The following is a 27,193-nucleotide window of genomic DNA, read 5'->3' as shown; positions in this document are numbered from 1 at the left end:
CCTGGGTACTGTCCCCTGAGCTTCTTTTGCTCAAGGCCAGCATTCTACTACTTGAGCCACAATGCCACTCACAGCTTTTCCTGTTTATAGGGTACTGAGGAATCGAACCCAGGGCTTCATGCATGCTAGGCACGTACTCTACCACTGAGCCATATTCCCAGCCCTAAGATCCAGTTTTTGTTGAGCATGATCAGAAAAGACAAAAGTTATTTTTGTGCCTTGTCCATGCAGTTTCAAGCTATGGTTCCTTGGGACCTACTGAATGCATGGTGTACATAAATATGGATATAACCTGAGCATTTTTTCAATGGTGGGTGCCTTGGGTACCATATTCCTAAGATAACAAGGGTCTACTACTTTGTTTTGTTTTTTTTTTTTTGGGTCCGGTCGTGGGGCCTTGAACTCTGGGCCTGGGCGCTGTCCCTGAGCTCTTCAGCTCAAGGCTAGCGCTCTACCACTTGAGCCACAGCTCCACTTCCGGCTTTTTCTTTTTGCTTACATGGTGCTGAGGAATCGAACCCAGGGCCTTGAGCATGCAAGGCAAGCGCTCTACCACTGAGCCACCTTCCCAGCCCCTACTACTTTGTTTTAAGCAGGAAATATTATAAACAAATGGATAATCAGAACTAGGTCATTAGTGTATATATGAATAGCCATTACATAAATGGAATACACAAGAACTTCAATAGGTTCAAAGGGAGAAATCAAACACTGACCAGTTTTTTTTTTATTATTAAAAAAAATGCTTTTCAAACTCTGCAACCTGTCATCTAATATCTTTGGCTCAGACTTGAAATGGTAGAGATCCCTCCAGAATCTTCCCTAGTTGATTTTTACTTTGACCTACCTTTCCTAGACATTTCATGGTTTACATTTGTCTGTTTCCCTCTCTATAAATTCCGGAAGGTTTTATTTTTAAAACGTTTTTTTTTTCTTTTTGGTTCTGGGAATCAAACCCAGGACACTGCAATTACTAGGCAAGTGCTTTGCTACTGAGCTATATCCCAGCTCAAATTCCTAAAGGTTTAAGTTGCTTTTGTAGATTGAGACCCTCGGATGTCTGTCCAGAAATACTTAAGTGAATAAATATTTAGCTAAAATGAGTTTAATATTAGAAATTCTCGATCCTACAGAATCATCTGTATTAATTTCTAACCAGATTAGCATCTGAGTCAAAAGTAACAAAATTAACAATGTTATAAATTATATCTTACTCTGAAACAGTAGGGTTATTTTGTTGGTGATGGGACTATAACTCAGGGCCTAGGTGTCCCTGAGCTCTTTTGCTCAAGGCTGGCGCTCTGCCACTTTGAACCACAGAACCACTTCTGGTTTTGAGTGGTTAATTGAAGATAAGAGTCTCACAGGCCCAGGTGCCAGTAGCTCACGCCTGTAATCCTAGCTACTCAGGAGGCTGAGATCTGAGGATCATGGTTCAAAGCCAGCCCAGACAAGAAAGTCCGTGAGCCTGTTATTTCCAATAAACTACAAGAAAACCAGAAGTGGCACTGTGGCTCAAGTGGTAGAGTGCTCGCCTTAAGCTGAAGAGCTCAGGGAGAACACCCAGGCCTAGAGTTTAAGCCCCATGACTGACAGGGAAAAAAAAGTTTCACAGGGACTTCACTGTCCCTGGTTTCATTGAATTCTATTACAAAGTAATAATGTAACAATTTTCTTTCAAGGAAAGACAAAATTACCAACCACAAATAAAATATGTCTCAAGATTATTTAGAACTATACCAAATCTAGTTGAGATTATACAAATTTTTCTCAAGTTATTAGTAAACAGAAAGACATACACTTCTAAAGAAAATGAGACTGAGTCAGAGACCTCATTCTCTTCAAAGGCTAAAAGGAAATAAACTCATACACCAAGACCTAAGCAGATCACAGAAAGACCCAAAATCAAGACCAATGCCATTCCTGAGGTGCCTTGAATCTGATACTCAGTTAACACTCACCATTTGTTTGCATAGAAGGTGCAGTATTTCAGAAAGCAATACCCCAGCTCTTCCAACAGGAAGTAAAGGTTTGCTAAATTCTCTGAAAAAGACAGGAGCAGTAATTAAGTCCCTCTGACCAAATTCTCTCTTCTGGACAAGCAGACAACTATGCAACTAAGTAGTACTGGGCAAGCCAAAGCTTTAGGACAAACTCTAAAAGTCCTGTTTAGTAGGAGTTCAGAGAGTTTAGGTTCACCTTAGGATTTGTGGAGAAGATAGGGACTTCAGAAAGATTTTATCTTTCTTTAACCACTCCATAATACGTAGAAACAATACAAGGATCAGCCTTATTTAGTAATCTCTTTACTTATATAAGCTCTACTTCAAGCCAAAAGAGAAAAGTAACTTACATAACAGGAAGTTGTAAAGCATATTATAAAGTGCTTTTATAGAAAAAAAAGATCTTTAGAATATGGATGAAGCAGAAACAGCATTTTATAGTCTAAATCAGTCTTTTCCTATACTGTGAAAAAGTATCAATAATTCCTCAAAAGAAAAAAAAAGATTCTACTGAGTGTTTATTCAGCTAGAAAATGCTGGATATTAAGGCTAAATTTTTCTTAGTGGTTGGTTTTACTATAGGAGTCTCATAGTCTTCAATGTTCCATAATGTGATTATCAATCTCTCAGAAGACACAAAAATATATAGTTTGATTACACAAATAGGTTTGGGAGAAAACACCAGTGTAGTAAAGAACCTAAGTACAGGTCTATAAAATATAACATTGATTCCTCACTCATACCTAATCTAGGAATTCTCTTTTATAACCATGAGCAAATGTGACAACCTTACAAGCTACCTATGATGTGAAAATGTAACAATGACTAACACAAAAGGCAGATTCATATTAAGTTACATGACTTCTGAACCATTCCTATAATCACTGCTATCCTTGACAGACCACAGGATCATCAGGTTTCTAACAAGTCTCCAACACAGATGTTATACAATGAAACATTATCAATGAGTAATCCTGAATCCAGGCTGCTGACTCAGACTTCTGGAAGCACAAACTGCTCAGCACTAAGCTAGATAGCCAGCAGGTAAGTACAACTTACATGATAAGTTCTCTCATGGAGATTCCTCCTTCTTTTAACATGGGGGTCACCAGTTCAGCAAGGTACAGCCAAATATGAGGAATATCAATGGCCATGTCATCTGCTAATTCCAAGGTTTCTGAAAAACTGAAAATGAACAAGAAAATTCAATGCAAATATAAGTAAAGTTAAATTGAAGCCAAAGATCAGTTACTCGGTAAACACATTAGTAAGTACCAGCAATGTTAGGCAAACAACTTGTCTGGCAAACAAACTGACATTTTCAAAGAGCTTAAACTAGTGTATGAACATCACAGTCACCAAGCTTGTCCAAAGCACTGACCAAACAAGCACTACAATGCAGGCCAGACATAAGGAGAAAAATAAGACAAGCTTCCATTCTCTAGAGGATGGATAATGGGAAAGCTGGATGACTCTGACAATCTGACAGCATTACTAATAGTACCTTAACTATTGCAAGTTACAAACTACTGTACCTTGAAAGAAAAGTGAAATAAAATAAATGCAAATTCAGTATAACACAAAAGCAGTGGTGTTCTTAACGACATGGGAGGCTAAGACAAAAGGATGTCAAGTTTCAAGGTAGTAAGTAGGCACATAAAAACAAATAAAAAACCAACCAATCAAACAAACAAACAAAAGGCTGAAGGGATGGCTCAAGTGGCAGAGAGCCTGCTTAACAAACAGGAGACCGTAAGTTCAAACATGAATATGGTCAAAAAACAGCAACAAACAAACAAAAACTTGAGTCAGACACAAAAGGTGAGCATAGTTTTATTGAAAATCATAGCTAATCATTTTAAATGTTTAATGTTTATAATTTACCAAGCACGAAAGTCTGTAGGACTCATCTGCAATTAACTACCAGAAAACCAGAAATGGTGTTATGGCTCAAAGTAATAGAGCACTAGTCTTCAGTAAAAAGCTCAGGGCCAGTGCACAGGCCCTGAGTTCAAATCCCACAACTGGCAAAAACAAACAAACAAACAAACAATATAAAAACAGGTGAGACAGACACCTGTGCATACTGCAAGTTATTAGGTAAGGGAGGTAGGAATAAAGGGACCAAGAACAGGTGAAATCTGTATTTGCAACCTTTTAAAGCTCTGCATTTTTTTTTTTTTTTTGTAGGTCATGGGGCCTGAACTCTGGGCCTGGGCACTGTCCCTCAGCTCTTCAGCTCAAGGCTATGCTCTACCACTTGAGCCACAGCGCCACTTTCGGCTTTTTCTGCTTATGTGGTGCTGAGGAATCGAACCCAGGACCTCATGCATGCAAGGCAAGCACACTACCACTGAGCTACCTTCCCAGCCCAAGGTTCCGCATTTGTAAAAGTGTATGCTTTTCTACTTCAATTGCACATTCAAGCCATAGAATGCCAACTCAGCTCAGAAGTCTACATGTCATAAAATTTTTCACTTAAAAAGAGCTCCCCCAATGGGATGGAGTCTCCTTGGAGCTATTGTTATTGAACTCTTGGTCCTTAATGTCTACTTTCCATCCTCACAGCTTACAATTATTTGACATATACCTACTACATAATATACTTGACTGTTTTCTCATTATGTACATGCTTTCAGCTGTTATGTGCCACTGATGGAACACAATCTGGCTGCACTCCAGGATTCTGGGTTAATCACTTGACCCTGCAAGTTCCTGTCAGTCAACTATCAACATAGATTAAACTACTTAATATGCCCAAGAAAATTTGTGATGATTTTTTTACACTGATGATCTTTTAGCAGAGTATCCATTATTTTCACCTCATACTACAAATAAATTATACGCATACTCTAAATTTGGTTTTCTACTTCTTGGTCTGGAAGTTTATCAGGAGAGTTTTAAAAAAACAAGTGGTACTGGGTGTTGGTGGCTTACTCTTGTAACCCTAGCTACTTAATAGGCTGAGATCTGAGTATCAGGGCTCAAAGCCAGTCCAGGAAGCTCCAATTATCCATCAAAAAGCCAAAGGTGGAGCTCTGGCTCAAGAAATAGAATGCTAGCCTTGAGGACAAAAAGCTCAGGGTCAGTGCGTAGGCTTTGAGTTCAAACCTGAGCACTACCCCCCCCCCCTTCTCAATTGGTCAAATCCTTATTGATAAAAACCATTTTGGTATCTCTCCTTCTGAGCACCCACATGCTGTTTTCTGCTTGCCTGCTTTAAACTATATCAACTTTATTCTTTTTTTTATTTTTTATTTTGTCGGGCGTGGGGCTTGAACTCTGGGCCTGGGTGCTGTCCCTGCACTTTTCAGCTCAAGGCAAGCGCTCTCTACTGCTTGAGCCACAGCGCCACTTCCAGTTTTCTAGTGGTTTTATTGGAGATAAGAGTCTTATGGATGTTCCAGCCCAGGCTGGCTTTGAACCGTGATCCTCAGATCTCAGCCTCCTGAGTAGCTAGGGTTATAGGCGTGAGCCACTGGTGCCCGGCTCAGCTTTATTCTTTTACAATTTTTTCCCCATAGTCCTGAGGCTTGTTCTGGGTACTGTCTGAGCTTCTTTTCCTCAAGGCTAGTAGTACTCTACCACTTGCGCCACAGTGCCACTTCTGGCTTTTTCTTTTATGTGGTACTATGAAATTGAACCCAGGGCTCCATGCATGCTAGGCAAGCACTCTAACACTAAGCCACATTCCCAGCTGGCTAATAGGGTTTTTAAAGTACAAGCCCGTAAGAGACTTTAATGTGATTATTTTATCAGCATACAAACGGAGTTTCATTGTACCTCAATTCAATGTATCTCAGCAACTACTTTCTCAGTCTCCTTTATTCACTTTCCCTCCTTTTTTTTTTTTTGTCGGTATTAGGGCTTGAACTATGGGCCTAGGCGCTGTCCCTTAGCTCTTCAACTCAAGGCAAGTGCTCGGCCACTTGAGCCACTGCGCCACTTTTCTGAGGGTTTATTATAGATAAGAGTATCACAGACTTTTCCTGACCAGGCTGGCTTTGAACCTCGATCCTCAGATCTCAGCCTCTTGAGTAGCTAGGATTATAGGTGTGAGCCACGGGCGCCCGGCTTCCTTCCTTCTTTAAACAAGTGTCAATGGGTTTCACTCATATACTTTCATATACACATATAAAGTGCTTCAATCATAATCATCCTCTTTAACTCCATTTACCTAAACTCTCCCACTGACACCTGCTCCCAGCAGAGCCTGTTTTACTTTGCTGCCAATTAATTCTTTGGCATGATGAGAATAAACATTCTAGGTATCCAAAAACTCTAGGTAATTGTGTTTGCATTACTACCTGCCAGAACTCTACCTTTCACAATGCTTATCTTCTTCAGGTTAAATAAGCTCCATCATACCCTTGCCTTCTGATATCCACATATAAGAATCCATTTTTTCCCCACATATTAATGACAAACTAGCCAAATAAATTAAGAAAATAATTTTAACTAACAAGAACAACAACAACAAAAAATTTATGGGGTGGGAGGAGGTTGGGAATGTGGCTTAGTGGTAGAGTGCTTGCCTAGCATGCATGAAGCCCTGGGCTCAATTCCTCAGTACCACATAAACAGAAAAAGCTGGAAGTGGCATTGTGGCTCAAACTGTACAGTTTTTGCCTTGAGCAAAAAGAAGCTCAGGGACAGAGCCCAGGCCTTGAGTTCAAGTACTAAGACTGAGAATAAAATATTTAGACATAAATCTAACCAAAGAGGTAAAAGACCTGCATACTGAAAACTCAACTGAGCCGGGCACTGGTCGCTCACGCCTGTAATCCTAGCTACTCAGGAGGCTGAGATCTGAGGATCACGGTTCAAAGCCAGCCCGGGCAGGAGAGACCGTGAGACTCCTATCTCCAATAAACCACCATAAAAAAAACCAGAAGTGGCGCTGTAGCTCAAATGGTAGAGCACTCGCCTTGAGCTGAAGAGCTGAGGGACAGCGCCCAGGCCCAGAGTTCAAGCCCCACGACCGACAAAAAAAAAAAAAAAAAAAAAGAAAAAAAAAAAAAAGAAAAAAAAATGAAAACTCAACTGAAGAAAACATGAATGGACAGTTGGGTGCTGGTGGCTCATGCTTGTAATCCTAGCTACTCAGGAGGCTGAAATTGAGGATTGCGGTTCAAAGCCAGCCCAGGTGGGAAAGTCTGTGAGACTCTTATCTCCAACTAACCACCAGAAAAGTTCTGTGGTTCAAGTGGTATAGCATTTGCCTTGAGCTGAAGAGCTCAGGGACAGCGCCTGGGCCCAGAGTTCACTACCGACCAAAAAAAAAAAAAGAATAGAAAAATATCTTAAACTGGTGGATTAGAAATATTAAAATTGTGAAAATGTCCACAACACTCAAGGTAACTATAGATTCAGTGAACTTCCTACAGAAATTCCAATGTCATTTTTTTCATAAAAATATGGACAATCCTTAAATTTTGTACAGAATCACATGACTCCAAAAAGTCAACCTTTACATTTGTACAGACCACACAAAACCCCCAGAAGTCAGAGCTGAGAGAAATGACAGTGTCAGCAATAAATGGTGTTTGGAAAACTAGTTATCTAAATGTAGAAGAATAAAACTAGATCCTTATAATATGTATAAACATCAACTCAAAGTGGATTAATGATGTAAATGTAAAACCTAAAATTATAAAGCTACCCAAACGGAGGAGGAAATGTAAGAGAAATGCTCCACAATACTGCTCTAGGCAATCATGTTAAGGATGATCCAAAGACAGCTAAGAAAAGCAAAGACAGCTAAATAGCATTACATTAGACTAAAATGCTTCTGCAGAGCAAGGTGACAATACCTTCCCCACAGAATGGGGAAAACAATTTGTCAATCATAATTGTTAATCTAATATGGGGCTAATACTTCAAATATATAAGCAACTAGAACAATTCATTAGCAAGAAAACAACTCTAAAAACTGGGCAAAGGAACTGAACAGACATTTCTCAAGTGAATACGGACAAATGACCAAGAGACACATGAAAAAAGTTCTCAGGGAGCTGAGGGTTTAGCTCAGTGGAAGAGCACCTGCCTGGAGAGCATAAGGCCCTGAGTTTGATCCTCAGCTCTGGGAAAAAAAAAAGGAGAGAGAGAGAGAAAAAAAAGTTCTCAGTATAACTAATTGTTGGGGAAAATTAAAACCACAATGTAATATCACATCTCATCTGCTTCAGTGCTATTGAGAATTCAGGTAAGAGAATAGGGGTGTAAATTAGTACAACTATTATGATAAACAATAATGGAGTCCCTCTACTGGGTATATATTCAAAGGAACAGAAATCAGTATGTCAAAGGAACGTTTATTGCAGTGATATCCTTAATAGCCAGGATACAGAACCCAATATATATTTTTATTCAACTGAATCCTACTCAACTATAAAAAGATATGAATTCTACCATTTGACACAATGGATGAACTAGAAGGCTATTGTGTAAGTGAAATGAAACAGGCACACACAGACTAAACCAGGTTCCTCATGTATATGTGGGACCTGAAATGACCAAGGCTTCAAAACATATGCAGGTATTTTGTGACTGGAATGAGAAAAATAACTAATCCAGATGGCTTGGTGTTATCTTTATGGGGGTTTTACATAGGACAATAATGTTCGCAGATGAAAGTGTTTTAGAGGAAAATTCCAAAAGACCCAGGCTTTATTTACAAAGCCTATTTGAACCTTTTGTCCACTTTTCTACACTGTAGCAGTACATCCATGAAGGGAAGAAATGGAAGATTACTAAGGACCATGCACATAGAGACCTTTTGCTTCCCAGAGGAAGCTGAGTAGAAAGTGCTTCCCCAACTGCTCCAAAGTAAGTATCCCAGAAGCAAAAGCATGTGGGGCTGGGAACGTTGCTTAGTGGTAGAGTGCTTGCCTAGCATGCATGAAGCCCCCATTCCTCAGTAGCACATAACCAGAAAAAGCTGGAAGTGGCACAGTGGCAAGTACTAGAGCACTAGCCTTGAGCACAGAAGGGCTCAAGGATAGAGGCCAGTCCCTGAGTTCAAGCATTGGGACTGGCCAAAAAAAGAGGCACATTAAGATCTGATTTGGGGTACTCTTCTATTGTATCATGCAAGCACAGAGGGTGCTGGAGTTTCTGTAGCTCCAATGAAATGGCCTCCTTGGATAGTATCGCCTATATAAAACTCAGGGGCCAGGGTGTAGTTCAGTACTTGCTTAGCATGTGCAAGGCCTTGATTTGACTCCCAGCTCTGCAAAAAAACAAACTAAAGATTTACCAGGAATCAAGAAATTCTGATGTACTTGTAAGAAGGCTTTTGGTACATAATGACAAGGGGTTATCTCTTTGTTTCCATTTAGGAAAAACAGATGCATCTATATGAAGAAATAATACAACTAAAGATAATAGTTTAAAGATGGCCAGTTAGGTCTAACTTATATGAAAAAAAATTAGGACTTGGCTCATTTCTTTATAAAAGGAAACAGGGATGGAAAGTGATGAAATAATTGTATTTATTTTATTTACAGTTCAAATAAAAAGTCAAGGTTCTGTACTTACTGAAATAGCATCAAGGAAAGTGTAGCCAGCAAGGATGTTTGGATTGCTAACATTTATCTTTAGGAAATCACAGAAAGGAAAATACAGCTGTCTGAGAAATCCTAGAAACTAAGATAGTACCTCAAGTTCAACCACAGCCAATGAAATAAGCTATAATTTTTGAGGTCTTTCTAGATATGAACAAACTACTGAGTATTTCTAAGAGAGAGAGAATATAGTAATCAGTAACTTAAGTTTTTTCATTTCTAGAATAGTCTGGTGAAATTTACCATTATATCTGAGTAAAATCCATATTGATAATATCGATATTAAAGTTATTTCAACTGCTGGGTGCTGGTGCTCATGCCTGTAATCCTGTACTCAGGAAGATGAGATCTGAGGATCACACTTCAAAGCCAGCCTAGATAGGAAAGTCCAGGCTCTGTACATCACCTTTACAATAACCATTAAAAAAAAAAAAAAAGGTGGAAGTAGAGCTGTGGCTTAAGTGGTAGAGCACTAGCTTTAAGCAAAGAAGCTCAAGGACAATGTCCAGGCCCTGAGTTCAAGCCCAAGTAATGGCATAAAAAAAGTTATCACGGGCTGGGAAGGTGGCTCAGTGGTAGAGCTCTTGCCTTGCATGCATGAGGCCCTGGGTTCAATTCCTCAGCACCACATAAGCAGGAAAAAAAAGCCGGAAGTGGTGCTGTGGCTCAAGTGGTAGAGCACTAGCCTTGCGCTGAAGAGCTGAGGGACAGCGCCCAGGCCCAGAGTTCAGGCCCCACGACCGGACCAAAAAAAAAAAAAAAAAAAAAAAAGTTATCACAACTGCAGGTACTAGGGGATTGAAACTACAGTCAAGTTGGTTTGGAACAGAACTCTGGACAGTGAAGATATACATACATGAACATTTTGGCGGTAGCGGAGGCAACTCATAATTGAACTCAGGGCTGCAAATTCTAACACTTTACCCATATCTACGGTCTTTTAGCTTTTAGTTCATTATCCAGATAGTCTCTTGCTGACTTGATTAGGCAAAGCATGAAGTTAAAACCTCTGTGAGTATCTGGAATTAGAGCTGAGTGCCAACACACCTAACAAAAAAGCTTTTTTGCTTCAAGAAACATTCAAGTTTATATTAAAGTGAATTGGTATAGGGTTCAGAGTTAGCCTGAGACTAAAATCTGCTGAATTACTGACATTATGATGTAGAATCAAGAATTACACAAAGGAAATGAACAGATAACCTGTATGTCCTAATATAATCAATTAAATGTCATTGTATCAATCAACGTATCAACAATATATCAATATTACAGTAGACAAAATTTTCATCTGTAGAAAAGTACACAAGAGCCTAGTAACTGAATGCTACTCATGAGACTACTAACCCTTTGAAAAAGTCCAGTTTGCTGAGTTTTTCAGACTGTACCAGCTGATAGAGTAATTGGCCCATGTGATCCCTGGTGATCTGGCTCCTTTCCAGGGTGGACTCCACTCCTACTTTCACGAAAACATGTAGGAGATCCTGGGCATTCAGCTCTTCTACACACTGCATAGCTTCCTGTTTCAAACAATACATAAAGGCTTGCTCAAAAATCTGCTGTGAAGGTAATTTTTAAATCTTGTACTTAGACAACAATCAAACCCAGTAAAAACTGTAAAAAAAAGAGGGAGAAAAGAGTAATATCAAAGAGTAATAGAGTCTGATCAAAGTTCATTACATATCACATATATATTGATTATATATTTCAGAATGAAATCCACTGCATAATTAATATACCGTAAAAACTTAAAATTTCGAACTGTTGGGGACTATGCTGAGAAGACAGGGGACTGACACTTTTTTTTTTTTTGGGTCCAGTAGTGGGGCCTGAACTCTGGGCCTAGGCATTGTCCCTCAGCTCTTCAGCTCAAGGCTAGTGCTCTACCCCTCTACCACTTGAGCCACAGCACCATTTCCAGCTTTTTTTCTTTTTGCTTATATTGTGCTGAGGAATCGAACTCAGGGCCTCATGCATGGAAGGCAAGCACTCTACCACTGAGCCACCTTTCCAGCCCGGGACTGACTTTCTGTACTTACATTTCAGTATTATATGGATTTAAAAAATATAGATCACTTTTTTTTTTTTTTTTTGGCTAGTCCTGGGGCTTGAACTCAGGGCCTGTCTGAGCTTCTGTTGCCCAATGCTAGCTCTCTACCACTTGAGCCAATAGCACTACTTCCTATTTTCCATTTATGTGGTACTGAGGAATTGAATCCAGGGCTTCACGTATGCTAGGTAAGCACTCTACCACTAAGCCACATTCCCAGCCCTAGATTACTTTTTTTTTTTTTTTTTTTTTGGTCAGTTGTAGGGCTTGAACTCTGGGCCTAGGTACTGTCCCTGAGTTCTTTTGCTCAAGGCTAACACTCTACCACTTGGGCCACAGTGCCACTTCCGGTTTTCTGAGTGGATTACTGGAGATTCACGGACTTTACTGCCTGGGCTATTTTTGAACTGTAATCCTCAGATCTCAGCTTCCTGAGTACCTAAGATTATAGCATGAGTTACCAGCTCCTGGCCTTAGCTTACTTTTATAACAATCAAAAATTGTTGGAGCCGGGCGCCTAGCTACTCAAGAGGCTGAGATCTGAGGATCATGGTTCAAAGCCAGCCTGGGCAGGAAAGTCTGTGAGACTCTTATCTCCAATCAACTACCAGAAAACCAGAGTGGTGCCATGGGTCAAAGTGGTAGAATACTAGCCTTGAGCTGAAGAGCTCAGGGACAGCACCCAAGCCCAGAGTTCAAGCCCCATGACTGACCAAAAAAAAAAAGGTTGGAAAACAATAAAAAATTGGACTGGAAAAATTTTTACTCCTAATCAAATCAATAGAAAGCTCCAAGAATAAAATATCTTGAAAATGTAAGTTTATGCTTGTTTAATAAAGTTCAGTAAAATATAGGTTATGTATAGGACTGAGACCATGGCTCCAACAGTCCTGCATAGCAAGTGGAAGGATCTAAGTTCAAACTCTACTACTGCCAAAAGGAAAAAACTAAAAAACAGATGCTAGTCATACCTGTAAATCTAGTTACTCAGGAAGCTAAGATTTGAGGATCACAGTTTTCTACCCAGTCTGGGTAGAAAAGCCTTTGAAACTCTGATTTCCTACTAATCAGTAAAAAGCAAGAAGTGCAGGTGTGGCTTAAGTGGTATAGTGCCAGCCTAAATAAATCCTTCAAATTATTTCTGAAGCCAGTCTCCACTGCTTTCTTTCTTAAAGTCCCTGGTTTTCAGCTTCACAGGTCTTTTTCTTTCACATTTCTCTACTTCTATGAAAGAAACAAAAAAAGCTGTGCTGCCAGCCTCAAATTCCAGGAAGTTAGCTAATGAATTACAGTATCTCAGTATATTCTTTGGCTCCTTAAAGTTAATGATTGCTTGTTTTGCTGCATTTCCAAAGTTTTCTGAGAGAGAGAGAGAGAGAGAGAGAGAGAGAGAGAGAGAGAGAGAGAGAGAGAGTGTGTTTCTAGGGCTTGAACTCAAGACTCTGGACACCCTCCTTTATTTTGTTCAAGGCTAGCACTTGAGCCACAGCTCCACTACTGGCTTTTGGTGGTTAATTGGAGATAAAAGTCTCACAAACTTTCCTGCCTGGGCTGACTTTGAACCATGATCCTCCGAACTCAGCCTCCTGAGTAGCTAGGATTACAGGTATGAGCCACCTGCCCCTGGCTATCTGTGAAGTGCTTCTGTGTACTTTACTGATCATCAAATTTTTTTTCCTACTTCTTTTGAATTCTGAATAATTTTTTGTTTGTTGGTCGTGAAGCTTGGACTCTGGACCCGGACACTATCCCTGTGCTCTTCAGCTAAAGGTGAACAATCTACCACTTGAGTCATAGTGCCACTTCTGGTTTTCTGGTGGTTAATTGGAGATAAGAGTCTCATGGAATTTCCTGCTAAAGAAAACCTCAGATTTCAGCCTCCTGAGTAGTTGGGATTACAGGCAAGAGCCACCAGTGCCTGGCTGAATTCTGAATAATTTTAGAGTTTAAGAATTTTCAACAGGCTGGCCTATAGATAAATCTGGTGACTTCTGTTAACAGAAAGCAGATAATGACTGGACTGTTGAGAAAACAAACTATACTGAAATTGTTTTAAATATAGTGCTAAACTAAAAGTGGTCAGTTTATCTAGCAAATACTTTTTTTTTTTTTTCTTGGGTCTGGTCGTGGGGCCTGAACTCTGGGCCTGGGCGCTGTCCCTCAGCTCTTCAGCTCAAGGCTAGCGCTCTACCACTTGAGCCACAGCGCCACTTCCGGCTTTTTTGTTTTTGCTTATGTGGTGCTGAGGAATCGAACCCAGGGCCTTGAGCATGCAAGGCAAGCGCTCTACCACTGAGCCACCTTCCCAGCCCTCTAGCAAATACTTTTATAGATATATTTTATATCCTATAGTGGTATGACAACTTTAAAGAGATGATAAGGCTTTTTAAACTACAGATCAATAAACTATATTCCATTAAATATCTTCCTATAATTCTACAGTTTAGTTTGTGGAGTTATCTATTTACGGTGTGTTTCTGATGCTAGACTGGACTAAAGACATCAGGCAGAAGGTCTAAGTCACTTACAATGAAGAATGAGGAGAAAGGGAAACCCAAAGCCATGTCTTGAAATGTCTCACTTAGGCTGTCTGACCTGGAATACTCGGGTTCTTCTTGTTTCAGTTTCTCACTTATGAAATAAAAGAAAAAGTGATACCAGCCATACTTCACACTCTCTCCTACTCCATGTGTGAATTCTAGTATCATCTTAAAGGACAGTTAAGAAATTCTTATCAGGGGCTGGGAATGTGTCGTAGTGATAAAATACTTGCCTAGCATGCATTGCCCAGTACCATAAAAACAGAAAAAGCTGAAGTGGTGCTGTGGCTCAAGTGGTAGAGTGCTAGTCTTGAGCAAAAAGAAGCTCAAGGACAGTACCCAGGCCCTGAGTTTAAGCGCCAGGAATGGCACAAAAAAAAAAAAAAAAAAAGAGAGAGAGAGAGAAAAAAATTCTATCAGTTAAGCAAACTAAACTATATAGGACTTATCTTACTCAGTTTTGGTCTTTTCAGTTCATGACATTAGATTCACACCAGAACAAATACATTTATGTTTCTCTACCACAAAGTTATCTGTATTGTCTTCTTTCCTCCTTCCCTCCAATCTCATTTACCTTAAAGTCATTGATGTGTAGAAATTCATCAATGATAGATCTGGACTTTCTCTCCATCTCCTCTTCCGACAATGTAGACTTGTCAGGGGCTGACATTGTCGAAATTTCTGGTTTCATTACTAGTGGGATTAAAAAAGTTAGAAAATGAAAGTGACAAAAATTAACATTAACATGGTGGGACTATCATGATTAATAATTTTATGTGCTTAACCTTTTAATCCAGTGCAGACATATATATAAAAGATATATAAAAGCATAAGACATTTTAGAATAAATATGTACTGAGTAACTTCATCATCTATAACAACAATTAAGAATTAGATCATAAACCCTTAAAAAGAGAGCTTTTCTGTTCCTTTCTGTATTTGACTTTTCCCATTGCTCCAATGACAAGGAGCACATGCAATCTTGTGCAGATTACCTCTGATAGCAGACAGTGTTGCTATCAGTGTAGCACACTGTCTTGTGGCAGTTCTTTAACATGTCATGACTACTCCTACTTCAACTTTGCTCAGTGTGCTTCTGCTGTCTGGGATGCACACCTGTATCTTTCCCTACAAACCTGTTTTGTCTTTCTGGTTCTTCAGGTGAGGGACATCTCCTTGGACATCTCCCTGGCATGATTCTAAATAGTTCCCTTGTTTGTTTTCCCCAGTACTAGGGTTTTTAACTCCCATACTCTCAGACATCTATTCTTTTAAATTTTAATTTTTTTAAGGTAGTGTCTTTTTTTTTTTTTGCCTGGAGCAAGCCTTGATCTCCCTACCAATTTCTCCTGTGTAAATGAAATTAAGAGACATGCATTGCCCTGCTTGGCTTTTTTTGGTCTCTGCAACTTTTTGTCTGGGTTGGCCTTGAACTGCTATCATCTCAACCTATCTCTCAACAATCTGGAACTGTAGGCATGTACCACCATGCTAGGCTAATTCTCTTGCTATGTACCCTCGTAATTCTTTCCTTTCAGTATATATCTTTTGTGGAATTATCTGATCAAGGCCTTTCTCCCAAGAATGAAGGCTGAGAAGACTAAGTGTCTACCACTAACATTAAGTCTGATAAATGAGCTCCTGGACAACAAGCAAACAAGGACTATTGTGCTACATGTGTTCTATCCTTGCCTCTGAGGTTGCCACAGCTATCTATAATAGTTTCAAGTTTATACCCTTAGAAGAAGCCATTACAATTTTCCTCTGAAATCCATTTAAGGATTCCAAGTAACAAAAAGACAACTAACTTGAAAACTACATAAAAGTTACAAGCGACCAATATTACTGCATGATTAAGACTTGGAAGGTGTAGAAAATATCATTAATGTAAACTTTTTAATCACTGTTTTCATCATGACATCTAATACCCTTTAAAAATTGTGTAACTTTCCAGTTATGTGCTAGGTATTAACTTATTTCACCTTCATAATGTTAGGGTTACTTATGCTGATTTAACAGATTAAGTCAAGGGAAACGGGTTACATACATAAAGTAGTTTTTACAGCATTACCTAGCACATCTTTTTTACTCACTAAACAAGTTTTTACACGCTAAGCACATACAAAACACACCAAGGAGATGAAGGCAATAAAATACAATTGGATAACTTGGGCCTGGGCACTATCCTTCAGGTTTTCACCTCAAGGTGAGCACTCTACTACTTGAGCCATAGCGCCTCTTCTGGTTTTTTGAGTGGTTTTATTGGAGACTTATTGGAGACAAGAATCTCACAGAGTTTCCTTGCCCGGGCTGGCTTTGAACTGCAATCCTCAGATCTCAGCCTCTTGAATAGCTAGGATTACAGCGGCATGAGCCACCAACACCCCCTTTCTTTTTTAAGCAGTAACTTAATAATGAGAGTTTTCATACAGCCTGTATGAAATAGCAACAAATACTAAGGAATTAGAGGACCTGGAGGAATTCAGATAGATTCCTATATACAAAAAGGATGTTGTCACCAAAACAATAAAAAAAAGAAGAAAATGTTCAAATTGCCAAGCAAAGAATACCTAAAAAATGAAAATGAGGGCTGGGGATATGGCTTAGTGGTAGAGTGCTTGCCTAGCATCCATGAAACCCTGGGTTCAATTCCTGAGTACCTCATAAACAGAAAAAAACAGAAGTGGTGCTGTGGCTCAAGTGGTAGAACGCTAGCCTTGAACACAGACTCAGGAACAGAGCCCCAGGATTAGCAAAAAAAAAAAATAAAGGAAATGAAGTTGAAACAATCAAGTTACTCTCAACTTTCAAGGTGACGAAATGTGTGTTACTATAATGTTTATTCTGAGTTTTACTTATACAAAAAAGTATTCTTATTTTTCCTTCTAAATTTAAGCCTAACACCTTTAGTCTTATATTTCTATTTCTATCCTTTAAAGCCTCTCACCTTGCTAAGCATAGTAACACACATCTCTAATTCCAGGGACTCCAGAAGGAGAGACAGAAGGATCATGGTTTGAGAAAAAGTTTATATACTAACAAATAAGCTGCCTATCATGGTGCAGGAAGTATAGGTAGGATTATGGTTAAAGGCTGTGCAAAAACTTGAGATTCTATGGGAAAAAGAACTAGGGCAAAGAAGGATGGAGGCATAGTTCAAATGGCATAGCATCTGCCTAGCACATGGTAAGCCCCGAGTTCAAAGGCAAGTACCAGACTTTACCTGGGTCTCCAGCTTTGCCCCTCTCAGCCTCAGTGCTGCTCCTCTCCACGCCCACACCGCCTGTCAGCTGTTTTACAGTCTCCAGCATCTCTCTCCGCTGCTCTTCCTGAGACTGATTGTCTAACAGATCTTTACTGCTGCCACCTCTCATGAACGTATTCGGACGAGCTGTTGCAGATGGCAGGGGCTTGTCATTCTTCTCCCTGCCCATGCTTCCACGACTTAAAAGACAAAACAATACTTTTCAAAATAAACATCCCCTTTGCATTCACATGATGTAACACTAAAATTATGCCAAGTAATTTTCAGAAGACCCTTTAGATGTAAGGCAGCAATTCTATTTCAAAGTATTATTATAGTACTTAATATTATAATATAGTATTAATATGAAAGGCATTTATATACTTTAAAGGAAGTACTTATTAAGACTTTTTAAAAGACTACTACCAGGCACCAGTGGCTCATGCCTATAACTCTCCCTACGCCAGAAGATTGAGAACTAGAGGATCATAACTTAAAGCTGAGGCAGGAAAGTCTGAGATTTTGTCTTCAAAATAATCAGTAAATAGCAGAGCCATAGGATGGCTCAAGTGGCAAACTGCCAGCCAAGTAAGCGTTTCTAATGACAGAGGTCGTTGGTTCATATCTGAATATTGCCAATAAAAAGACACTATTACTAATTCATTATTTTAATTCATAAAGCTTTTTCAAGGGGGCGGGGGAAGGCTGGGCGTTGGTGGCTCATGCCTGTAATCCTAGCTACTCACAAGACTGAAATCTGAGGAATGCAGTTTGAAGCCAATCCTGGAAAGAAGGTCTGTGAGACTCTTTTTTTTTTTTTTTGGGTCCGGTCGTGGGGCCTGAACTCTGGGCCTGGGCGCTGTCCCTCAGCTCTTCAGCTCAAGGCTAGCACTCTACCACATGAGCCACAGCGCCACTTCCGGCTTTTTTCTTTTTGCTTATGTGGTGCTGAGGAATCAAACCCAGGGCCTCAGGCATGCAAGGCAAGCTCTCTACCACTGAGCCACCTTCCCAGCCCCGGTCTGTGAGACTCTTATCTCCAATTAACCACCAAAAAAGCTGGAAGTGAAGTTATGACTTCAGTGATACACAATTGGATACCTTTTCTTTTTAAGCAGTAACTTGATAATGAGTTTTCACACAGTCTGTGTACTTTAATAGCAATAAGGAGTAGGGAATTAGAGGACCTGGAGGAATTCAGATAGCTTCCTTACGTTGTTATGTCACCATAACAATTAATAAACAAAGAAGAAAATATTCAAATTGCCAAGCAAAGGAATACCTAAAAAAAATGAGAATGGAGTTAAAAAGAAGTTATTCTAAACTTTCAAGTTTTTTTTTTTCCCCCGTCGGTAGTGGGGCGTGAACTCTGGGCTTGGGCGCTGTCCCTCAGCTCTTCAGCTCAAGGCTAGTGCTCTACCACTTGAGCCACAGAGCCACTTTTGGCTTTTTCTGCTTATGTGGTACTGAGAAATCGAACCCAGGGCCTCATGCATTCAAGGCAAGCACCCTACCACTGAGCCACCTTCCAGTCCCTCAAGTTATTCTTAACTTTGGATATCCTTGAGCAAAACAGCTAAGGGACAGTACCCAAGGCCTTGAGTTCAAGTTTCAAAACAAAACGAAACAAAAATCATGAGCTAAATGAATGCAAAGGAAACAAATATCATAAGAACAGATGATCTCTACTGAGAAACTATATTCATTTTAAGAGACTCGAATTTAGTCTCCTTTTAAACAATTCTAATTAGCTGGGCAAAAACAGTTCCTTTGTCTATTTGAGTTCAGAAGCATGATTATAAGGGAGAGACTTAGGTAGGGTACAAATGTAACTTCTGGAAAAGAGCACACACAAGTACTTAAAAAGCAGAGACATCAGTGGAAATTCATGGCAATGCAAAAGAGCCACAGTAGCAATAACTTCAGTAGCAAAACTCATGTTGATGGATAATCTAAGTGTTCCTGAAAAGACACACTAAGCATATTTTATTTCAGAAGCCTAGAGAATTAATGAGCAATATTGTTTAGAAAAATCTAATGAGATTATCAATAATAATAATAGTAGTAGTAGTAGTAGTAGTAGTAGGTAAAAGTTTGTGAGACAGTTGCAAAAAAACATATAAAAAATTATTTTCAGGGGCTGGGAAGGTGGTTCAGTGGCAGAGTGCTTGCCTTGCATACACAAGGCCCTGGGTTCAATTCCTCAGCACCATGTAAGCAGAAAAAGCCAGAAGTGATGCTATGGTTCAAGTGGTAGGGCTCTAGCCTTGAGCTGAAGAGCTGAAGGAAAGCTCCCAGGCCCAAAGTTCAGAGCCCACAACCAACAACAAAAAAAAAAAAAAAAAAAAAAAAAAGAATAATTTTTAGCTGCGGACCAGTAGCTTACGCCTATAATCCTAGCTACTCAGGAGGCTGATATTTGAGGTTCACGTTCAAAGCCAGCTCGGATAGTTATGTCCATGAAACTCATCTCCAATTAACCACCAAAGCCATCCCAGGTGGTAAAGTCCATGAGACTCCTATCTACAATAAACCACCAGAAAACTGGAAGTGGTGCTGTGGTGCTGTGGCTCAAGTGGTAGAGTGCTTGCCTTGAGCTGAAGAGTTGAGGGACAGCTCCCAGGCCTAGAGTTCAAGCCCCACAATCAATCAAGAACAATTTTTTTTCCTCTGGCCTGGTGAAGCTCCAGTGTTAGAGTACTTGCTTACCAAGCAAAAGGCTGGAGTTCAAATCCCAGTGTCCCTACACTATGTTCTGTTATTGTGCCATAGACCCTTATTCTATGTAAACCAGGTATGAATATGTACTTGTCTGCATCAATCCTATTAAAAAAAAATAGGGGCTGGGGAGGTGGCTCAGTGGTAAGAGCGCTTGCCTTGCATGCCTGAGGCCCTGGGTTCGATTCCTCAGCACCACATAAGCAAAAAGAAAAAAAGCCGGAAGTGGCGCTGTGGCTCAAGTGGTAGAGCATTAGCCTTGAGCTGAAGAGCTGAGGGACAGTGCCCAGGCCCAGAGTTCAGGCCCCACAACCGGACCAAAAAAATAAAAAATAAAAAAAAATAGGATATGACCTGTGTAAAAGTTACAATGAAACGAATTGTTCTGTACTATTAATTGTATAATTGTATTCATACAAAAAAGAAAGCCAACAGGAAAAAGAAAAGCAAAGGTAGGAAGGTAGAACAGGCAGAGAAAATAGGGAAAAATAAGGGTCTCAACAACTAGAGGAAAATAAGAACATATGGTGAAGACATCATGTTTCTTAATGTTCTTGAGGGCACAAGGTAGTTATTCTACAGCATCCTGTCAACAATATACCAAGCCCTAGACATGACTAAAGAGTTCTGTGGAGAAGGGTTGGCTTTCTTAAGAAAAAAAAATTAGCTGTCAGGTAACCTTCCCTTCCCTTCCATCCCATCCCATCCCAAACCCAACATCCAATTATGTTGGTACAATCAAGATTAAAGAAAGAAATCAACTTTGAGGATGGAAGGAATGGATGCATAGCATCAGCATCACGATCCACATGTGTGTAAGATACACACACACACACACACACACACACACACACACACACACACACACACAAACACGCGCGCGCGCGCGCGCGCGCAAAATGGCCAGGAATAAATATGAAAAATGTGATTCTTACCTGGTTAATGTCCTTCGGGGATCAAACTCCAAAGGTGTTGCTGATGGGGACCCTGATGGTGCTGGAGGTTGAAGAGCAGAGAATCTATTTAAACTGGAAGCTCCTGACCGTAAGGCATCTGTAAGTATTGAAGATTTGGAAAAAATACAAATCACATGGCTACATGCAGAAAAAGTCAATTACCTGCCTCCCAGGGTTAGGGGCCCAAACTAGGATTCTTTGATCCTTCTTTCCTTCCTTCCTTTGATTAGGAATGTCTTTCATTTTATACTTTATTGTATTTTATTTTATATGTGTGATGGTTCTTGCTATGTTGTCCAGGTTGGCTGGAATTCCTGGGCCCAGGGGCCTCCACAGTAGCTGGGATTACAGGTGTTGGCTGTCATACCTGAGTTTTCTAACAATTTCATTAAAGCCAACTTCCTGATCCATTTAGCACATTCTGAGAAGTAAAGGAGTAGAGGGATTTTGTAAAAAGAAAATAATAAATAAATAACATTTAGCAATCTTTGGTGATAATGTGTGTATATATGTATTTTTTTTGGGGGGGGGGGGCAGTCCTGGGCTTGAACTCAGAGCCTGGGTACTGTCCCTGAGCTTCTTTTTGCTCAAGGTTAACACTACCACCTAAGCCACAGTGGCACTTCGGCTTTTTCACTTTATGTGGTGCTGAGGAATGGAACCCAGGGCTTCATACATGCTTGGCATGTATGAACCACATTCCCAGCCCTGGTCATTATAATTTGCACTTTTAAAAACATGTAAGTCAAGGGCCAGTGACTCATGCCTGTAATCCTAGCTATGTAGGAGGATGAGAACTGAGGATTACAGTTTGCAGCTAGCCCAGGTTAAAATGAAATCCATTATCTGTGAGACTTTTTTTTTGTTGTTGGCTGTGGGGCTTGAACTCAGGGGCCTGGGTGCTGTCACTGAACTCTTTTGCTCAAGGCTAGTGGTCTACCACTTTAAGCCTTAGCTTCACTTTTAATTTTTGAGTGGCTAACTGGAGGTAAGAGTCTCATGGGAACTTTTCTGCTCAGGCTGGCTTTGAACTGTGATCCTCAGATCTCAAGCCTCTGGAGTAGCTAGGATTATAGGTGTGAGCAATCAGCATCTGGCTTCTGTGAGATTTTCATTTCCAATTAAGCAAACCATTCCTTGACCTACACACTACTTCCCCCCAAAAAGCTGGAAGTGGAGCTGTGGCTCACATGGTATAGAACCAGCCTTTAGCAAAAATGCTCAGGGACAGTGCCAAGGCCCTGCGTTCAAGGCCCAGAATGGGCACAAAAGAAACTCATAAATATCCTAAGTGGGGTATAGTAAATAGGGAAGCAGATCAAAATGAACTACAAGACTGTACAAAGCTAACCAATGATATCATTTGAGTAAAATTATATACATGTGTATTTTTTTTTGTTGGTTGTGGGGCCTGAACTCTGGTCCTGGGCACTGTCCTTCAGCTCTTCAGCTCAAGGCTAGTGCCCTACCACTTGAGCCACAGCGCCACTTCCAGCTTTTTTATGCTTATGTGCTGCTGGGGAATCGAACCCAGGGATTCATGCATGCGAGGCAAGCACTCTACCACTGAGCCAACTTCCCAACCCTACATGTGTATTTTTAAATGAATAATCAAAAATTTGAAAATTTAAGGAATTTCTTTGCTGTTTTTGGCTGGTCCTGGGTTTGAACTCAGAGCTTGAGTGTTGTCCCTGAGCTTTTGTCCTCAAGACTACAGTTTGTCACTTGAGCCATAGCTCCACTTCCAGCTTGTTGGTGGTTAATTGCAGATAAATGTCTCACAGGCATTTTTGCCCAGGCTGGCTTCAAGAGATGATTCTCAGATCTCAGCCTCCTGACTAATTAGGATTACAGGCATGAGCCACTAACTGCAAGCTCTGAAGTTTCTTAGGAGGAATATAAGCAGGAAGCTAAAATTGAAGCCTTCCTTCCTCTCCCCATATTTTTTGGTAGTACTGGGATGTAGACTCCTTTTTCCAATGAATTTCTTTAGTTATAAAGACATGATGTGGGCTGGGAATGTGGCTTAGTGAGAGCGTGCTTGCCTCGCATGCATGAATCCCTGGGTTCGATTCCTCAGTGCCACATACAAAAAGAAAAAGCTGGAACTGGTGCTGTGGCTATAGTGATAAAATGAATGCTAGCCTTGAGTAAAAGAAGCTCAGGGACAGTGCCCAGGCGGGGGTGGGGGGGTGGGGGTGGAAATGGGGGGAAGGAAAGAGAGGAGACATGGCTATGACAGTAGGCTCTGTGCATGTTCAGCAAACACTGAGCTATTCTGAGAAAAGCTTCAATCTAATTCTTTATATTTTTAAAGCTCCCAGATGAGGGCTGGGAAGTTGGCTCAGTGGTAGAGCGCTTGCCTTGCATGCCTGAGGCCCTGGATTCAATCCCTCAGCACCACATAAGCAAAAAGAAATAAGCCGGAAGTGGCGCTGTGGCTCAAGTGGTAGAGCATTAGCCTTGAACTGAAGAGCTGAGGGACAGCGCCCAGGCCCAGAGTTCAGGCCCCATGACTAGAAACCCCCCCCCCAAAAAAAAGAAAGAGTAAGGAGAAGCTCCCAGATGAAATGATTTTATGTATTAAGATTACTATTATTGGGGCTGGGAAGGTGGCCCAGTGGTAGAGTGCTTGCCTTACATGCATGAGGCCCTGGGTTCGATTCCTCAGCACCACATAAGCAAAAAGCCGGAAGTGGCGCTGTGGCTCAAGTGGTAGAGCGCTAGCCTTGAGCTGAAGAGCTGAGGAACAGCACCCAGGCCCAGAGTTCAGGCCCAACAACCAGACCCAAAAAAAAAAAAAAAAAAAAAAAGATTACTATTTTTATTCCTGTCATCCCAGCTTCCAGGGAAGCATAAGTAGGAGTATCAACAGTATAGGCTGGCCAGGGCATAAAGTGAAATGCTACCTTAAAAAAGACCAACTGATTTTACACACACACACAAACAAACCACACACACAAGTCAATGGGCTGCTAAGTAGATCAAGTGGTATAGTGCTTGCCTAGCACTAAGTTCAAACCCTGGTACTGAAAACGTGTTTTTAAAAAATATCAAGCCATCTAGTGGCTCAGGGTCTATAATCCAGTTACTTGGCTGGATAGACCCAAAGATGTAGAGGATAGTGATTTAACGCCAACCTGGGCAGAAAGTTAGCAAGACTTCAACAAATAAGCTAGGCATGGTAGTATAGTCCTGTAATCTCAGCTAAAGGAAGGCATAGGTAGGAAGATAGTGGGTAGACACTGGTCTGGGAAAAGTGTAATATTTTATTTATTTTTTGTCAGTTGTGGGGCTTTAATCTGGGCTTCGGTGCTGTCCCTGTGCTCTTCAGCTCAAGGCAAGCACTTCTACCACTTGAACCACAGCGCCACTTCCGGTTTTCTAGTGGTTTATTGGAGATAAGAGTCTCACAGACTTTCCTGCCTGGGCTGGCATTGAACTGCGATCCTCAGATCTCAGCCTCCTGAGTAGCTAGGATTACAGGCGTGAGCCACTGGTGCCCAGCTAAGTGTGATATTTTATCTGAAACATAACTAAAATAAAAATGCACCAGGAGCATGGCTCACCTGGTAGAATGTAAGGCCCTGAGTTCAAGCCTGATACTAAAAAAAAAAACAAAATACCCCATATTCTTCAGTTTTTAGTTTCCCTTTTAATTAGGAGATCCAATAATTTGTCCACCTAGGCTGGCTTTGTGAACAACAATAAAAGAACATAAAGGACAACCTAAAACCTCAAAAATGGGACACCTTCAAATGTTCTCTAGTACAGCAGGGAAATGATGGTTGGCAATAGTTAAGTAAATATTTCAAAATAGTCACTAGAAAGGATTCTGAACATGTCTAACAAGAAGAAATGAGATAAATGGTAACAGACAACAGTGGCAAGGGCAGGGCAATACCACACATACCAGTTTCGCTTGCTTTCGCTCCACCACTGCTGCCTTTTCCCCAGCTTCCCAACTGTGCTTTAGGTACCAGCTGAATTTTCTCATCAATTGTGGGCTGTAACAAAAGTGGCCAGAAGTCATTTATAGGAAATATGCTAGAAGACTAGTTCTCTCTTTTCTTCTTCAGTGCAGTAGATGCAATTTTTGCAACAGATTTTTTTGGAATGACAGTTTACAAAACAGGAGTGAAGATATACTGTTACGTGGATCACTACAGTCAAGGACTTGTGTGAACTCAGTTCCACAAAATGCAGTCTGAAGGTACTAGTCAGGAGAATATACTGAGGTGGGTGGGTCTCTTTATTTAGGATGATTTATTAGTTTGTCAAATGTATTAAGCAAACTTGTAATGATTTTGCTTGTATAATAGTGCCCAACAATTTAAGAAAGAAAAAAAAAGGAATGCATAAACATTAAAAAAATTCATTCACAAATTTTATCACATTATCAAAGATAGTAAGTTGGGGTTAAGAGTAGGGTAGAATATGAGAATCCAAGAAAGGGGAATAGGAGAGATAAGAGAACAGTACTGTACTCTCTCAGGAGCTTGGTGTCTTTTACATTTAACATGCAAGCACAACTTTAGGAGAAATGAATGGAATTACATTGTAACATGTTACTACCAAATACAAAAACTGGGGGCTGGGAAGGTGGCTCAGTGGTAGAGCGCTTGCCTTGCATGCATGAGGCCCTGGGTTCGATTCCTCAGCAACACATAAGCAAAAAGAAAAAAGCCGGAAGTGGTGCTATGGCTCAAGTGGTAGTGCACACTAGCCTTGAACTGAAGAGCTTAGGGACAGTGACCAGGCCCAGAGCAAAGCAAAAAACAAAAAACAAAAACCAAAAACTGGAATATAGTGGGGTTGTTTTGGTAGCAAAAATATTCTATATTGTAACAGTAATATGCTCTCTTGATATGTAACATGCTTTCACACAAATCCCTCCTAATCAACAATGAGTATGACTAGTGTTTTTGAACTTTCTCTATGATACATAAGAGAGTACCTATAATAGTACAACTGCTATATATAAAAATTATTAAGTTTTTCAAGCTTTTATGGTACTGGTCTTAGACATTTGACAATAGTACTATTTTATCTCATGCTGTTCATACAGAAAAAGTAATGTTAAAAACACAAATTTTATCATTAAATATTGATGTAGAATATTCAAAGACAAAGTTAACATTGAAGGAATCATTCAAATGCACAACTGCAGTACTTGCTAGACATGGGGGTGGTTGGGAATTAACTTGTTTTTAGCAATGGAGTTCTTGCTTTAAGATATAAACATCAAGATGAATGTGCCAGATTCTTAGAAAACAGCACCCTACCAAAGAGAGGTCTTCATAATGAAGCAAAACTTTGCCAAAACACAAAGATATGTTAATTTTTATCACTTTTACTGTGTTTTGTGTTGTTTATTTCCTTTTTTTTTTTTATGAAGCAAGGCCTTGTTATATAGTCCATTCTGGGCTCAAATTCACTTTGTAGTTTAGATTCCCCTTGAACTCTTGAACTCCTTGCCTTTGCCCTCCGAGTCCTGGCATTGTAGGCACGTACAACTAGACCCAGCATTCTTTAACAAAAAGAATTTTGTTTATCTTTTTTTCATTTGATGTTTTCACACTAGCTTTAGATTGTCTTTAGAATTCTACTGGCAAGCTGCCAATTTTCAGAATTAGGGAAAATGTATCACACATAAAATATGTATTATACATAAAACAATTTGCAAAACCAAATGGACTGGGAAGATCCTCCCTCCTGACTTTGTGTGCTGATCCTGGGGCTGGAATGCAGCAAAGTCTGGGCACTGTCCATCAGTTTTTGTGCTTAAGGCTAGTGCTGTACCACTTGAGCCACAGCTCCACTTCTGGTTTTTGGGGTACTTAATTGGAGATAAAGAGTCTCATGGATTTTCCTGCCAGGCTGACTTCAAACTGTAATTCTCACATCTGGTGTGAGCCACCAGCGCCTGGCTGGTGGTTTTTAATTCTGCTTTCATAACATTCTTTTAAATTCTTCACTGATGCTTACTGCTTCAAATATCTGGAGAGAAAATTCTCCCGTTTTACTGTCTATAGATTCTTAAGAGACAGGAAGGTAGAATATATTAAAACTCTTTATTCAAGAACAATTTCTAGAACAGTCTTCTGTGATTTCTTTTAG

General features: G+C 40.2%; 1 protein-coding gene across 17 annotated transcripts in view; it reads right to left on the bottom strand.

Moving 5' to 3' along the window:
• Positions 1 to 27,193, bottom strand: part of Eif4g3 (eukaryotic translation initiation factor 4 gamma 3) — a 234,209-nt gene that overhangs the window by 20,807 nt on the left and 186,209 nt on the right. For all 17 annotated transcript variants that reach the window (XM_070037719.1, XM_070037734.1, XM_070037733.1 and 14 more), the window contains 7 exons: positions 24,987 to 25,080; positions 21,053 to 21,170; positions 17,379 to 17,599; positions 14,730 to 14,848; positions 10,913 to 11,085; positions 3,063 to 3,188; positions 1,962 to 2,043 (listed from right to left, as the gene is read on the bottom strand). In XM_070037719.1, coding sequence (XP_069893820.1) covers positions 1,962 to 2,043; positions 3,063 to 3,188; positions 10,913 to 11,085; positions 14,730 to 14,848; positions 17,379 to 17,599; positions 21,053 to 21,170; positions 24,987 to 25,080 — 933 coding nt within the window. The remainder of the gene's footprint in view (positions 1 to 1,961; positions 2,044 to 3,062; positions 3,189 to 10,912; positions 11,086 to 14,729; positions 14,849 to 17,378; positions 17,600 to 21,052; positions 21,171 to 24,986; positions 25,081 to 27,193) is intronic.

Source organism: Dipodomys merriami, unplaced genomic scaffold, assembly GCF_024711535.1.
Source record: "Dipodomys merriami isolate MVZ:Mamm:240054 unplaced genomic scaffold, mDipMer1.0.p SCAF_28, whole genome shotgun sequence".
Lineage (NCBI taxonomy): Eukaryota > Metazoa > Chordata > Mammalia > Rodentia > Heteromyidae > Dipodomys > Dipodomys merriami.
This window is presented reverse-complemented; position numbering and strand designations above follow the sequence as displayed.